At 39.7% G+C, this 16,627-nt stretch overlaps 1 protein-coding gene across 1 annotated transcript in view; it reads left to right on the forward strand.

The window, feature by feature from the left end:
• Positions 1-8,470: 8,470 nt before the first annotated feature.
• Positions 8,471-16,627, forward strand: part of CPNE8 (copine VIII) — a 247,662-nt gene continuing 239,505 nt past the window's right edge. The window contains exon 1 of the mRNA XM_012654995.1: positions 8,471-8,665. Coding sequence (XP_012510449.1) covers positions 8,529-8,665 — 137 coding nt within the window. The 5' untranslated portion in view covers positions 8,471-8,528. The remainder of the gene's footprint in view (positions 8,666-16,627) is intronic.

The following is a 16,627-nucleotide window of genomic DNA, read 5'->3' on the forward strand; positions in this document are numbered from 1 at the left end:
TTCTTTCTTATATTCTTTTGGTAAGTCTCAGATTTCTTCAGATTCTGCCCTTTCTGATTTATTCTTGCAAATGGATTTCTTTCAGCAGCCTTTGAATTAGCAGATTTAGTGAAAAGCTATTTAGAAGAAATTTTTGATAAATGTAGAGGCTGAAAACAGTTATAAAAAAATAAGTCTTGTTCTGTGTATAGCAACCATGAAAAGATATCTTTGTAAAATTCTTATGACAGGTCCCTTTTAAAGATGTATGGATTTCAAGGAATATAGGTTTTATTCTAGGAAGATTCTCAATGTTAGCTGGTTGTCATTGGATAATCATATTCAAATAAATGTCTATAACTCTTGAAGAAATATAAACTGCCATTTTCTTTATTAGATAAAAGAATCTGTGAATTTCACCTTTGTCTTTTCTCTGTACCTAAAGTAAGTTTTCCTGTTAGATTTATAATTTAAAAAGCAATGTAAAAATTGGACATTTCCTTGAGGGAGTGTCATTTGAGACAGGCCATGAGGACTGAATAGGAGTTTGGCCAAGTGAAGCTGGAGTTGGGGAGAAATATAGTTTAAAAGCTTTGAGAAGGAGAGGTGCACAGCAGGTTAGAATAGTTCAGGAAAGGCCATGTCTCTGAATCATAGTGAATGTGGATCCCCCTTAGTCATATGAGCCATATAAGTAATTTTAAATTATTAATTGGGAGATAGGCGGCACTTTGAATGCTGCTATGGGAAGCTTACATAAGAAAATAGAGCCAGAGAGTTTAAACCATCACCACCCAATTATTATCATCACCATAGTCATTATCACTACTCTCATTTTAAGTGCTAAGTGCCAAATGAGTTACATACATTATCTCTAATGTTCACAAACTGTATATCAGAGATGATGGTATCATTTTACAGATAAGAATACTGGGGCTCAGAGGCATCTGGAAAGGCTTCATTGAGGAAGTAACATCTAATTTGAAACCTAAAACATAAGTGTCAGCTAGGGGAAGAGGCAGAGAGGAATATTCTAGGCAAAGAGAATGTCATAAATGATTTAGGCAGGACTTTGACAAGTTCAGATTAATGTTTTATAAAGTGCATTCTAGGTGTGAAATGAGGAACAGATTGGAGGAGGGTATCGCTGGTAACAGGGAGACAAGGTGAGAAAGTGTTGCTTTAACCTAGGTGAAAGATGACCACAAACTGAACTAATGGTAATGGCAGAGAGGAAGTGAAAAGTGAATTGATTTCAGAAATATTCAGGAAGTACAATAGATTTCCAGCACTGTCCAATAGAACTTTATAGGGTGAAGGAAATGTTCTATAATCTGTACTATCCAATAGAGTAGCTCCTAGCACATGTGGGTATTGGGCATTTGAAATGTAGCTAGTGCAACTAAGGAAATGCATTTGTAATTTTATTTAATAGTAATTAATTTAAACAGCCACTGTGACTTGTGACTTCTCTATTAGACAGTGCAGTAATGTATAATTTTAGTTTACTCTCCTTTTACTTATCCTCACTTTGATTACAAGATCTCTTACGATAACCTCGCTCTGTCTATTCGAATTTGCACACTTCTCTGCTGAGTTTGGTCTTTTCTCTACTGTAAAAACATTACTCAGTAGTTAGTTTTGCTTCTTTAGTTGCTCATACTCCCTGTCTCTTCTATATTGCTCTGTTTTCTCTTTTTACCTGTTGAAAAATGTCAAGTCCCATTTTTCCAGGCTAGTTTGAATAGCTATTCTTTCCATTAATATGTCTTTCCTTGAGCATCATCCACATTAGTCTATACCACATTACCTCGTGACAAGTCAGTGCTTCTTTCTTGCTCTTTCATATTTTTTTATTGGTGTAATGAATTGAAGCTGGGTCTCACACTAAACTCTGAGATGCTTGAAAGCAGGGAAGACATTCTTCATGTTTTCTGTATTTCTTCTTCTACTACTACTGTCCAGCCTGTAGTCAGCACAGCAATTCCTGAAGACAAATACTTGCTCGCTACTGTGATCCTACTCATTACAACACATGCTATGAGATTTCTGGTTCATTACACAGATTTGTTTCAAACAAAAAATGCCTAAAGTGGTAGAAAAATTAGATCAGTGGGTATTTTAAAATGAGAGATATATCTTTAAATGTAGCCTTCATTGGATTCACTGTGTAAGTAGTTAGTCCCCAAAGATGCCTGCCATCAATTCCTTTCCTCCTAATATATGCATGTTACTCTACCCTTTAAGTCAACTGAGACACCACCATGCCTTCCTTCCACCACCTTGGGCTAGCCCTGTGAATTTCTTTGACAAATAGAAATCAGTGGAAGTGACATTATGCCATTTCCATGTCTAGCCTTTCAGAGGCCTGGCAGCTTCCAATTTGGCTCAGGAAAACCAGCCACCATACTGTGTAGAAGCTCAGGAGAGACTACTGAATGAGGAGAAACCACACAGCAGCCACATGGAGAAAAGGCACAGAACTGCCAGACATGAGAATGCAGGCTTCTTGGACTTTCCAGTCCAGCCAGCCTCTGGCTGAATGCAGCCATATGTGTGACCTCAATTGATGCTACATGGAGCAGAAGAACCACCTGGCCAAGCCCTGCCCTAATTCCTGACCCAAAGAATCATGAAAAATTCTAAAATCATTGTTGTTTTACATGACTAAGTTTTGGGCTAGCTTGTTACAAAGCAATAGATAACTGAAAGGCTATCATCTTAAAAAAAAAACTTGAAGATTCAGTTATAATAAGATAATTAACCTTACTTTGGTCACTTCCCTGATCTACCTCTCCCCTGACTCCTGCAAGTTGATGCTGTCTCTTTACTGAATAGCCAGTGGTTGGAGCCAAATAACTCTATGATAATGGAAAACAAATATTATTCAAACCCACCCAAGACTTCAAAACATCATTTGCAATAAGTTCTTTATATGATTCCCTTTTTGTACCCTTCCTTTTGCCCTCCCTTTGCTGCAACAATAGGTCTGGTCATCATCTATGGTATGTGTATCCCGCTCTTTAAACCTATATCTTGCTCTTGCTCTATAATCCTTTCTCTCCTCAATAAACCTCATTTTTGTGCTTGTCCTAAAAAAAAAAAGTTCTTTATATGCTTAAATATTAAGTTTGAAATTATGAAATTTAAAGGATCCTGCATTCTAAATGCTATCTTGAGTGTAAAATTTACCAAACACAGGAAAGAAAAATTTACTTGAAACTGGTTTACCTAAATAACCATATGTGATCTCTTGGAAAGATGTTATTTGATTAAAATATTAGATTAATGTTCCTACACTTCTTCGTGACATCTTAATGTCGCTATTATTTGCAATATATTAAAGTTTATTTTAAATGTGACATTTTTCTAACTGTCATAGCTATTAGAAAGATGGTAATTTATAAGATTGGTGAGATATTAATCTTATTCAGTCACAAGGGTAACTGTAAGTGGAAAGAAAATATTAGTGATATTGACTATTTTAATGTTTGAAATAATTGAATTGTTTGAAGATTTGATCCACTTTGGGTCATTTAAAACCAAGTGGTTATCATGTCAAGAGAGAAGGATGGTACTCAGAGAACATGTTTTGGCCACTCATCAAATTATCTTCCCCTCATCTGCCATTTCTCCATAAGTGAACACCTAGCTCATTCTTTGCTATTATATAAGATTATTTTATTTAAAGCTGTGATAGAGCAGGCCAAGTAGTTATAAAGTGATTATAAAGCTATCCACAGAGGTTAAGTGATGACATAGCTTTACATTTGCTTCAATTTCCTGAGGATATTAAAGGTGCTCACATGCCAATGCTAGCATTTCTGATTTATCTTTGGGTAGGAGAGTTGTTGGGACATTTGAGAGCAAATGTTCCATGATGTAGGTATAGCTTGAAGAAATGCTCAAATTTGTTTTGGATTTCTGTGTGAGCTGATAAACCATTTGCCAGGCAAGGTAAGTGAATTTTGTCCTTATGTTCTAAGGGGATATGCTCTTTCAGGCACACGTTTTAAAGTATTTTACCTTCTTCTGTTTTCTTGCTCTTACTGGAGCCTGAATAATTTTTTTAAAATTGCTTTTTTTGGGGAGCGGGGTGAGTTTTTTGGTCTTGTCTTCATATTTTTTTTCTCATTATCCCCTCCTTAACCATATTATTTTGTAACTATGTGCTTCTGAATAATGGATAATGACAATTTAACTTACAAACTGAGGTCTTCTTTAATCTTGTGAAATAATGAAATCTCAGAAGGGAAAAGAACTCAGTGATTCAGTCAGTATGATCTCTACCTAATCATGCATCTCCTTACTTTTACTTAGTTTATAAGTGCCAGAAGAAGTTTTATCTCCTAGATTTAACTTATTAGTATATAGCAGACATTGAATTAATGTTTGCTAATCACTGACTCAGGTGAGTGATGACTTATTATAAATTTTAGTAAATGTTAATTTATCTTTGATTTTTAGCACATTCTAAGGTCACATATTATTAAATAAATTTTAACAAATATAAACTTTGTACTGAAAATTCTCCAAAATAAATACTTGTGACAAGTCATGATTCATGATATTTATATTATTAAAATTTGTTTGTAAAAATTATAGTTCTTCATGTATTGTCCTATTAACAGAGAGATTGAGTATACTTTAAAAGTTTTATCATTTAAAGCTTACTTCAATATGATGAACTTATAAGCACTGAACTTGAAAAAAATCAGCAAAATGGAAATAATGAATGTTGATATGTATTAGTTTTCCTACGGCTGCTATAACAAGTTACCACAAACTAGGTGGCTTAAAACAACAGAAATTTATTTTATCACATTTTTGGAGATGAAAAGTCTGAAATCATTGTGTTCCAGGGCCATGTTCCCTCCAAAGTTTCTAGGAAAGTATTCCTTTTTGCCTCTTTTAGCTTCCTGAGGTTGTTGACAATACTTGGTATTCCTTGGCTTATGGAAGCAAAACTCCAATCTCTGCCCCTATCTTCACATGGTCTTCTTCTCTGTGTCTGTGTTTTTCCAAATCTCTCTCGTTAAGGACACCAGTCCATTGCTGATATTAATAGATATTAAAGAAGACCTAAATAAATGGAAAGGTATATAAAGTTCATGAATCAGAAGACTAATTTTGATAAGGTGTAAATTCTTTTCTAATTGGTCCACAGGTCAATGGAATAGGATATAGTCCAAAATGTACTCATACATATATAGTGCATTGACTTTATTTTATTTTGAGACAAAGTCTCACTCTGTTGCCCAGGCTAGAGTGCTGTGGCATCAGCCTAGCTCATAGCAACCTCAATCTCCTGTACTCAAGCAATCCTTCTGCCTCAGCCTCCTGAGTAGCTGGGACGACAAGCATGTGCCACCATGTCTGGCTAATTTTTTCTCTCTATATATATTTTTAGTTGTCCAGCTAATTTCTTTCTCTTTTTAGTAGAGATGGTGTCTCGCTCTTGCTCATGCTGGTCTCGAACTCCTGAGCTCAAACAATCCGCCCGCCTCAGCCTCCCAGAGTGCTAGGATTACAGGCGTGAGACACAGCCCCTGGCCAGTGTATTAACTTTTGACAAAGGTTGCAGACATTTCAATGAAGAAATGTTGGTCTTTTCAACAAATGGTGCTGGAAAAATTTGATAGTGATGTGCAAAAATGAGTACTTTGATTGAAAAAAAACAAAATAAATCATAGACCTAAATGTAAAACCTGAAACTATAAAATTTCTAGAAGAAAACACAGAAGATAATTTTTGTGATCTCAGATTAGGCAAATATTTCTTAGTCTTGATACCAATATTATGATAAATAAAGCTGAAGAAACAGATTCCTCAAAATTAGAAACTTCTGCTCATTGATAGGTAGTTAAAAGAATTAAAAGACAAGGCCATGGACTGATAGAAAATATTTTGTAAATCATATGTGATAAACATCTTGGATGTAGAATATATAAAGAACCCTCAAAACTTGGAAATAAGAAAACTAACAGCCCAATAAAAAGTAGCAAATGATATGAATAGACACTTCACCAAAGAAGGTATGTGTACACAGATAGGAAATAGGCACGAGAAAATATGCTCAGCATCATTATTCATTAAATCACAAGGTAATATTACCATATACCTGTTATACTGGCTAAACTTTAAAAGACTAACAATAATAAGTGTTGACAAGGATGTGGAGCAACCATATCTCTTATATACTGCTGTAAGAAAGAAAAATAGTAAAACTATTTTGGAAAACAGTTTAGTAGTTTCTGAACTACTAAACTTAACAGACTCCAAATGACCCAGCTATTCCACTCCCAGCTATTTACCCCAAAGTAATGAAAGCATATGTCCACATAAAGACTTCTACATAAATGTTCATAAAAGTTTTATTTGTATAAGTACGAATCTGGAAACAACCAAAATGGCCATCAACAAGTGAATGGCTAAGCAATTTGTAGCACATCTATACAGTGGAATACTACTTAGTTTAAAAAAAAAAAAGAAAAAAAAAAGGGAATGAACTATTGATGCACTCAACAACATGGATGAATCTCAAAAGAACTTTGCTGAGTGGAAGAAATCAGACCAAAAATAGCACATGCTGTATGGTTCCACATATATAATTTGGGTCTTTGTCTAGAGGGTTGTTTTTATTAATGGTGGCAAAAGGATGGACTGATTACAAAAAGGACATGAGAAAACTTTTGGGTGATGGAAAGGATCTTTACTTTGTGGTGGTGGCATCACAGGGGTATATATGCATCAAAATTTATCAAATAACACATTTTAAATTTGTGCAGTTTATTATACATCAATTATACGTCAGTAAAGTGGAAAAAATTAAGAAGCAATAGCCCTATGCGTTAAGTACTACTATTTTAAAGTTCTCAACTTTTCTTCCTTCAGTAGGCTTCTATAAAATAAAATTCTGGTTAGCTTTAAAAAATACACCTATAACTCTTTCTCAAATTAATTTTGGGCAGCATAATAGGACATTTCCAGATAGTAATAAACTACAGTTTAATTTGTAATAGGAAAAGAGAATTTCTTTATTTAAGGGGTGACAAGAGGTGGGTGGGAAGATCAGGAAAGGAAACAAGAATGAAGTACACTCCACAGGGGGAAGTGGAGAGCCTGCCCCTACGCATTCTCACCTGCAACTCCACGGATTGTCTAGGCAGGTGGCTCCAAGTGGTTTAAAAGATGACAACGTAAGGCTGGTCCTCAACCACAAAACCTGCTCCTTCCTGAGTTAGCCCAGCCAGCGGGAAACTCCGCGCTTGGCGCGTCAAATCCGGCGGACACCCGCCCCCTCTCTAACCTCCTCCTCCTCCCAGCTGCACCGCGTCTTGCTCACCGTCGCCCCCTGGTGGGAGCGCCACGGGACCCGCAGGCGCACGGGCGAGGCTGGAGGCAAGGTGTGGATAATAAGGTCGCCACAAAGGAGAGGAGCCGCGGCTACCTCCGGATGCTTTTGCCGCTTCTGCATCTTGGCACCCGTCCTGCTGCCTGGAATGCAGCTCCCCAAACGAGGCGCTCACTCCGACTCCTCTCTGCTTTTATCCGTCCGGCTTCAGGTCTTGAGGGTGGTAGTCGGGGTAAGGGAGCTGCGTTATATGGTTGTGACCTCCCGTTTTCAGGGTCGAACTTCCATGCATTTGGAAACCAGGGACGCAGAAGAGCCTTGACTGTAGGAGAATTGTCCCCGTTAGACCCCCAAGCTCCAAAGAACCGAGGGAAGACGGAATCCAGATTGCGCCCTTTGAAATCCCAAATTGTATTTTTTCTTCCACCTTACAGTCCACTTCCACCCCCGATTGTCCCACATATTGATCTGCCACTCTGCCATCGCGTACCAAAGGTTGGAGATCGTCTCCAACTTTCAAGTAGCGGAGGGTGGACAGTACAGGAGTGGGGACCCGACTCATTTGCCCAAGGGCACAGTGGCAGGGACCCCCGTGGGCTCCGAGGGTGAGGCGAGGACCCAGTGAGTGGTGGGGAGGGGTGGACTTATAATGGGACAATTAGGACCTGGCAGAGGCGCCCACACTTCCAGCTTCCAACCCAGGAGAGGAAACTGCGTGACATTCCGGTCCATATCTGATTGACAGGAGGAAGGAGTCGCGGCCCAGGAGGCGGGTGTGGGCGTGTAGAGGCGGAGACAAAACCTAAATCGCACGCCTAGCCGCCGCGTGCTTGCCCGCCTAGACGGTAGGGGTCTACGTCTGGTGTCAGTCACCTGCCTCGCCAGGCTGCGCGGTGGATTGGCAGAGCCTGACACCCAGAGCCAAGAGGGGATCAGAGAGTGTGTCCTCCGCCGGGGCTGCTGCCTGCAAGGAGGGGGCAGGGAAGCGGGAGCCCCGTGCGCCACTTGCCCGGCAGCTTCAGCTTCACCCGGGACTGGCTGGCTGTTCCCTCGCGGATCTGCGGGGAGGTCCGCCTCCTTCCTCCCTCCCCCTTCCCGCGCGCTGCCTCCGCCTCCTTCCCCTGCCTCCACCCTCTGCCCCCATCCCAGTGTGACGGGAGCTAGGCTCCGAGCCCTCCGTGTGCCCGAGCTCTGGATGTGGGCGCCGGACAAGTGCAAGGCGCCCCCATCCAAGATGGACAGCCGCTACACCAGCACCGCGGGCATCGGGGACTTGAACCAGCTGAGTGCGGCCATCCCGGCCACGCGGGTGGAGGTGTCGGTGTCCTGCAGGTGAGGACGCAGCCGTTCCCCTCCCTCAGTCCTCTCTTCTGCGGGGTTAGTAGCACTGGGATAGCACTCGGGGTACCACGCGGCTTTGCGCCGACGAGAAGTTGCGCGGCGTGTGGGAAACACCCCAGTCGTGGGGCTGGAGTTATCCCCCGGTCCGGTGACACAGAGGGGGAAGCGGGAATTGGAAGCGAATGGTGGGCTCCGGAACTGAGACTTTTTATTTTCTTTCTGAGAAATGCTGTAAAAGTTGGCTGCGCTGTGACTCAGCTGCGGGAACCTCGGCCACCGCCCACTGTGCAAGCCCTTTTTACTTCCCAAACCTGAGCTGCATGGGTGGGTGATGACGGGAATCGAAGGGGACAGCAGTGCCAAAAGCGCTCGTGACCGCTGCGCGCAGCGGCCTGGGACTCCCTCTGCTAGGCGTGTGCAAAGCTGCTATTGCCACGGTTGGCTTCAGCCTCCGCAGCTTCCTCCCCACCCACTTCCTGGAGCCCTCCAGCCGGCTCCCCGCCACCCTTCCGGGCTTTTGCCTCGTGCCTGATAGGTACACTTGAGCTCCTGCTCTCCTTGCAGGCGAATCCATTGCCTTACCTAAGATTTGGGCAGTCACGACTTTTTTTTGCGGGCAGACGCAAATGAGTGCTTACAACAGACACTCAACCCTGTCCAAGGGCTGTAAATTTCAAACTCCTTTTCCTGACGTTCTTTGGGTCAATTTCTTTGGAAATAAAGCAGCATAACTGCTGTACCATAGAAGATTTTTGAGAAGGAGGTGGGTGGACTATGCTAACTTGGTGCTGGCAGCCAATTGGCGAATTATATTGATTCTGGAGCCCACTCCCTTGTTTGCGTACTCTGGTCTGTCTCAGTGGAAAACTCTCATTTATCTATTTTCGTCCCAAGATTGTTTTTATGCCCTCAAATCCTTCCTTTCCTTTCCTTTCCTTAGCAAAACTTGCCTTGAAGAAATCTAATAAACTTGGGTAATCTTCTATGTACACAAACCCTGAACTTAAAAATTTCACCAACTTTGATTTTGTATTTTCACAAACTAAGCCTAAAACCAGAGGAATTTTTTTTTTTGGAAATTCAAGCACCAGCAAGCCCAGTGGAGGTATTTGGGGATATGGGATAGCCTTTAGCTACCCCTGAGACTGTCACCTGATTGCTTGCTTCCTCTTCAGGCTGATCTCAGACTGTGGGAAGCTGTAATGATAGCTAAGACTAAGCTGTTGCCTTATTGCGCTCACTACTTTTAAGTGCTGCCTGAGATCTCTGTCAATTGAACAAGTGAAGCTGTATAGAAAACTCCTTTTAGACAATTTGCTTTTCTTTCCTCTGAAGCTGACTTGAATGCTAGAGGGAAGTTATTGATATACATAGATAATAGATAGCCAAAAGTCCTACAATCCTGGCATTTTCTAGAGTTCTTATTCTCTGTTCCACCGCCTGCAAAGTCTGAATGGCATGTGGACGATACTTGGAATGAATACAAAAGAATATTGTAAATGGAATCTGAATGCCCCGTAATTTCTTTTGGAGTGATGTGATGGGGAAATTATACCTTAGCTGGTCGTTCTGCCAGTAGGGTCCACATTTAACCACCTTTTTTTCTGGATGTTTGTTTGCTGTGGGGATGCTGAAGCCAGTGGGCTTAAGCCAATTTGTTTCAGCTTGCTACGTCAGACCCTGGAGATTCCCCTTGCTCCACCCTTTTTTTGTACCATTGCTTTGGCATCTTGTTTATGATTTTTAAGATTTTAAATAAGAAAAAGTCCTGAAAGAAAACTCAAATAGTGTTAAGCATCTTTACTGGAGCCACTGGTACTTAGTCTATTGCTTAATTGAGCTTCTCCTGACCCAACTTACCATTTACTTCTTGGTATCTTTGATGTAAAAGGCATCTTTTGGGCAAACAGAAACATAATTAAATTCCTAAGTTACTGTTTTTGGAATAGGTTCAGTAGTTTCTAAAAAAGTGGGTTAATTTTATTTGTATATTGTTGATAATTGGGTCTCATAACCACAGGAGGTAGTGTAGTTTGGGCTTTGGCATCAGAGAGACCGGAGTACGAATTCTGGCTTTGTGGCTTGTTCTTGTTACCTTGAATTAAGTTCTTTTAGTTCTTTTAGTTCATTTAGTTCAGCTAAGCTTCCTGACCTCCAAAAAATGAGGCTAATTATGATATTTAAGTTACATAGGGTGTTATCAGGGTTTAAAAATGTGTGAAAAGTGCTTACTTACACGTTGCATGAAACAAAAGAATGTTTTCAAAAATGTTAGCTATATTATAATATTAGAAATAGCATTTGTTGAATAAATGTATCATATAGGATTTAGTTATGGAATTCTGTAAATAGTCCCTCTCTTTTGAACTTCAATAAATTGGTTAAAGAACAGGGATAGAACCAGCATTGGGATACCTGTTCCCTCTTTCCATTTCTTCTTTGATATGCATAAAGAACACATTTTCTAGGATGTTTGTAGGGATTTCACTTAGCAACGAAGCACAATTGTAGGCCTCCCAGTCTTTCTATGGGCGAGCACAGCAAGGCATTCCCTTGCCTTACAATATCAGAGACCTCTGATGGTTTACTGGCACTTCGAAAACATCTCAGAATAAGATCTTTTTTTTGATAACCTCCTTTCACTGTCTCCTATCATCAAAAGCTTTATGACAACGTTTTCTTTTTTTATATTTATTTTTAATTTATATATATTCATAGAGTACAAGTGCAATTTTGTTACACTGATACATTGCATTGTGGTAAAGTCAGGATCTTCAGTACATACATCACTGAAGCAACGCATATTGTGCCCACCAAGCAACCTCCCATCATCCACCCCAGAGTTTCATCTTCCTTTTGGGGAAAGTAAGAAGGATCAACAATTACAGCTTGAAGCTAAACATAATTCTTGGAAATCATTTCGTCTACTCACTCCCCAAGTGTCTGAGTGTGTTTTGCGTGTCTAAGATTATGCTATGCTCCATGAGGAAGGCAAGAGAACGTCTCTTCTCTGAACATGTGAAATCTGGTTGGGAGAGAAACATTACATAAGACATGGTAATGTAGGACTAAATTCCAAGATGAGGCTCATGCATGAGGAGGAAGTGATCATTGGGAGCAGCAGACTGCTTGGAATATTTTACAAAGAGGAAATGGGGCTGTAGCATACACAAGATGGATGGGTGCCATTTGGATTAGGGACGGGGCAGTCCACATGGAGGTTTCGTAGTGGCTATGCACTTGGTGTGTTGAGGTGGTGACAAGTATACTTCTATAGCTGTATTTATCTCCAGGCAAGCTCCTACTATTTGACTTCCTTACTCTTTTGCCCATTATCTAGCTCTTGCATTCATTTTCCTTCATGATACAAATGTGTAGATTTTTAAGTTTACCTAATGAGCATGTCTATGACTGACATGATACAACCTTAGAAAGATAAACTAACATAACATTTCCATTTTATTCTGAAAACAGATTAATATATTATGAGGTGAAATCGATGGAAAAAATAATACACAGTAATAACCTGCTTTCCCTGGGGCCTTGGTTTATTGCACTATTTTGGTGATTGTTGTCATTTTCTCTGATTGAGAAATCAGTTTATCAATTATAAAAGCAGTGAGAGCATTGTGTATTTCTAGGCTTGGTATATTAGCTGTCAAGTGCATATCCTTTCACAGCAATAATCCTGTAGTGTTGATAATAGTGGTTTTAAACAGTAATGTGGAAGGAAGAATATAAAGTGGAAATTGATTGAGTGCCTACTTTGAGCTAGGCATTCTAGAAAGCCCTTTTTAACCTGGTGTAACTCTCTTGCCTCATATCCATTACTCCTCACATGAACTCTGTGACTGAATATAGTCCAACAAACAGGTGCTTACTGTATGCCAAACTCATGGCAAGTAAATATGGCTATAACACATGCACGAGAGACACAGTCCCAAAACATGTATGCTTATCCTAGTGGACCAAACTCTTCATGCCTCTGTGGCTATGCACACGCTGCTCTCTGCCCTCTCTTCCTCCCTTCCTCTTCTCATCTTAATTAGGCTGTGCTCCTTCTTTAAGTCTCAGGTCACACATCATCTGCTCTCATGACCCTTCCTCCAACCTGGGTTTTTCTGTATTCCCAAAGTATCTGGTATGTGCTAGTATCATAGGTGTATTACAATTCTTGGTCTCTGTGTTCTCCTTGGGGGCAAATTTTGTCTGTTTCATGTCCATGTACTATATTCTGAGCTTGGTACAGAATATGTAGTTAATAAATGTTTGTTATTTGTAATTCTCTAACCGAATCATCTGATGTGGGGACAATGGTTTTCCTGTTAAAATATCACTCCTAGGTCCTATAGGCCCCGTGGTCCGCAACCCCCATGCCGTGGCCTGGTACTGGTCAGCCTCCTGATAGGAACCAGGCGGTGTACCACTGCCTGAGCTCCATGCCCCACCCCCTAGTCCATGGAAAAATTGTCTTCCATGAAACTGGTCCCTGGTGCCAAAAAGGTTGGGGACCGCTGCTATAGCAGATTTATTGAATCAAAATCTCTGGGAATGGAATCCAGCAATCTGGACTTTTAACAGTTCACCATGTGCTTGTTATACACACTAATATTTTTAATTTACTGGTTTGATAAGTAAGTGGCTCTGTGACTGTAGTCCTTTGATCTGTGTTAGGAATATGTGCCCACTAAGATATTTGGAGGATATTTTTTGATGGTATGCTGGAATCAGCTTAAATGGGCTTGAGACAGGAATTTGTGAGCCAGTTGTTAAATAAAGTGATTATTAAAAATTAAATTAGATAAACTTTAAATTATATTAAAAACAAAGTTAAGAAATACTCAAAGATATCACTCCCCAATTATTTTACTACATTTTACTATTATCTATTTTCTTTGCCATAATCTGTGCTCTTTTTTATCTATGTAGTGAAAATATTATGCAGTGGTATGTTATTGTTCTTCTCTTCCCAATTCATATACAGTACATTGGCAATTTGAAATCGGCCGTAGAGGGAATATTTACACCATGGAAATTGGCAAACACTGCAAATCAAGGCTTGATTTATTTTGTTATCTACATTTAAGAAAGCATTCTGTGGGAATCAGTTGGCTCTCTGGAATTTACAATGAAAAGTACTATGTATCTTATTATTTAAGATTGTGCACTAAGCTCCATGTCCAACATATCAGTAAAATGTACACACACATTCCACTCTTTTCTTGAGAGTATGTTTTTAAATGTATGCTTGCCCATCACTGTTCATGGGCTTCTTGTAAAAGGTAAGAGCATCATACAAAGGAAAATAATTTTTGTTTGTCTTGGTCAATTCTGGCTGCTGTAACAAAGTACCATAGACTGGGTGGCCTATTAACAACAGAAACTTATTCCTCACAGTTCTGGAGGCTGGAAGTCCAAGATCGGGGTGCCAGTATAGTAGGATTCTGGTGTGGGACTTCTTCTAGGCTGCTGACTTCTCGCTATACTCTCACATGGCAGAAGGAGTGTGAGAGAGCTCTCTGGGGTCCTTTTGATAAGGGCATTAATCCCATTCATGGGGGCTTCATCCCTATGACCTAATCACCTCCCAGAGACTGTACCTCCTAATGCCATCATATTGGGGGTTAGGATTTCAGCATATCAATTTCATAGAGACACAAACATTCAGTCTGTAACACTGTTGTTAGGCTGCTGCTATTGGAAGTGGTAGTGTCAAGTTCAGCACTGTCTCTGGTCTCGCTTTTCTACTGGACTAAGTGGGATTGTGGGATTTTGTAATCCATGAAGGCTGTGACAGCAAGTGTATTGTGGTTGAAATCGTATATCCTTTTTAATTTTTCCTTCTCCTTATCATGTGGTCCTCTCCACACCATCTTTATTCTTCACTTACTTTGAAGTTGTTTTCTTTTACCTATTTCTCTGTCCACTGATGGCATATCCTTTGCAAGTTTACATGTTACAGTTCCAGCTACACTTTAGTGATTAACTGACCACCCGTGAAAGCAAATTCAGATTCCAAGAGAGAGAATCTGACAGGTACAACTGGAATTGGCTGATTCTGAAGCAGATGCCAGTGATGTTCTAATTATCTGTGACGAAAGAGAATCAAAATGTTAAAATACAGTTGGGAGCTCCACCTTAGTCCACACTGGTTCATCTCTTAGGCACACTTTACCTTTGAAGTGATGTTTGAAACTGATAAATTGTAATGTTACTATAAGGTAGGGATATTAGAATGCCTGTTCCACTGTTAATGAGGCATACGACAGGTACACCGATGTGAAGTTGTGGACCACAACATCCTATTCTTCCGGTTCTGCAGTTCTTGAGATCCTGTGGTTCAGCACTGTAGTCACTCCATAGTGCTTTTTTGGGCCATGTTTAGGTTTGTCTTAGCCCCAGAGTTTCAGGAAAATTTGTCCTAGGAGCATTTCTGAACTGTGACTTCGAAGTCTTAAATGTGAGAGTTGCCCAGGTATAACTTTTCAGAGAGATGCCTTAGGGTGGTTGTTTCACCACTATTTTGGTCTGCCCTGCATTTTTTAGCCTTTGGGGCCTGAAGGATTCTAACACAGCCCTGGTATATGGAGAATGCTAGTCTAGAAGCAATTTACATGGCCGGGCCCCACAGAGAGGGTGGTAACAGCTGTGCTCCTTTAGGTGTGTCACTTGTGGTGTCATTGGCAGAAGTCTGCATCTCCACTTGAGTTTACTCAAGGCAGAGAAGAAATACAATTCCTCTCAAAGGGATTTCATTCAGTTCTTAGCCTGTTTTTTCACTTGCTTATCAGAGCCAGTTTTGCTAAACCTTGATGAACATGGGTGTGGGGTAGACTAGGTCTTCCACTCAATGTCTCTGAAACCTTGGAAAGTTACTTAATCTCTGTTCCTCAATTGCCTCATCTGTAAAGTGGGGATAATAATAGCCTCTATTACTTATATTTGTTTTGAAGGTTAAATAAGTTAATACATGTAAATGAGTTAAAATACTGCTTATCACATTAGTTAAGCACTCAGTAATTATAATACAAAAGGATACAATATAAAAATTAAAATCACCCACTATTCCATCAAATTATGAGCAAATGAGTTCATTTCTCTCTCATTTATAGCCTCTTTCTGTGAATATACACCTATATAACGTTATATTAATATTGTATATATAATATAGAATATAATTTTATGTCCTATACAATATATCTTCCGTACTTTTCTATTAATATTATATCATGAATATGTTGCTATCATTAGTCTTTTAAAACATAACATTTCATGTCTGTGTAGTATTCTATTATATGGATGTACATATTTTTTTAACTTACCTTATATTTTCCGAAATTTACTTCAAAAAGTTGCTATTCAAAACAATGCTAAAATTGAATATTCTCATTCACAAACATTTAACATCATCTCTGATTCTTGTCCTGGGGATGGCTTTCTAGAGCTGAAGTTATTAATACGCTATCTTCTCAAGAGGATTTTAATGGTTTGTTTTGGTTATTTTCCCCTGCCCCTATTCCTATTCAAATAGCAGATTCAAGGCTAAACTACTGGCTGCACCTTTCTAAATACTTTTATTCCCATCAGAAAGTTGCATTTAGAGATTAATGAGAATTCGAGGCAGCAGAATAGTACAGCAGCAAGAAAATGGAATTAGGAGTCAGATAGATACCTTTAAATCCCATTTTTATACATTTTTGGAATGTTATTTTGGGTAACTTGTTTCAACTTTTGGAATCTCATTTCCTAATCAGTAACATAGAAATGATTTAAAAAACAAATTTTCAGGGTTATTGGTCAAGTTAAGTGAAATAAAGTCTTGTACAGTGCCCAGCACAATGCCTGTCACAGGAAAAGCACTTCATAGCTGCTAGTCTTGTCCCAGTTTCTGATGACTGTTTTACTACGTGGCATACAAGCAACATAGAAGGGGGTACCGGTGCTTTGGAAAAA

The sequence above is a fragment of the Propithecus coquereli genome, unplaced genomic scaffold (genome assembly GCF_000956105.1).
Source record: "Propithecus coquereli isolate 6110/MARCELLA unplaced genomic scaffold, Pcoq_1.0 Scaffold456, whole genome shotgun sequence".
NCBI lineage: Eukaryota > Metazoa > Chordata > Mammalia > Primates > Indriidae > Propithecus > Propithecus coquereli.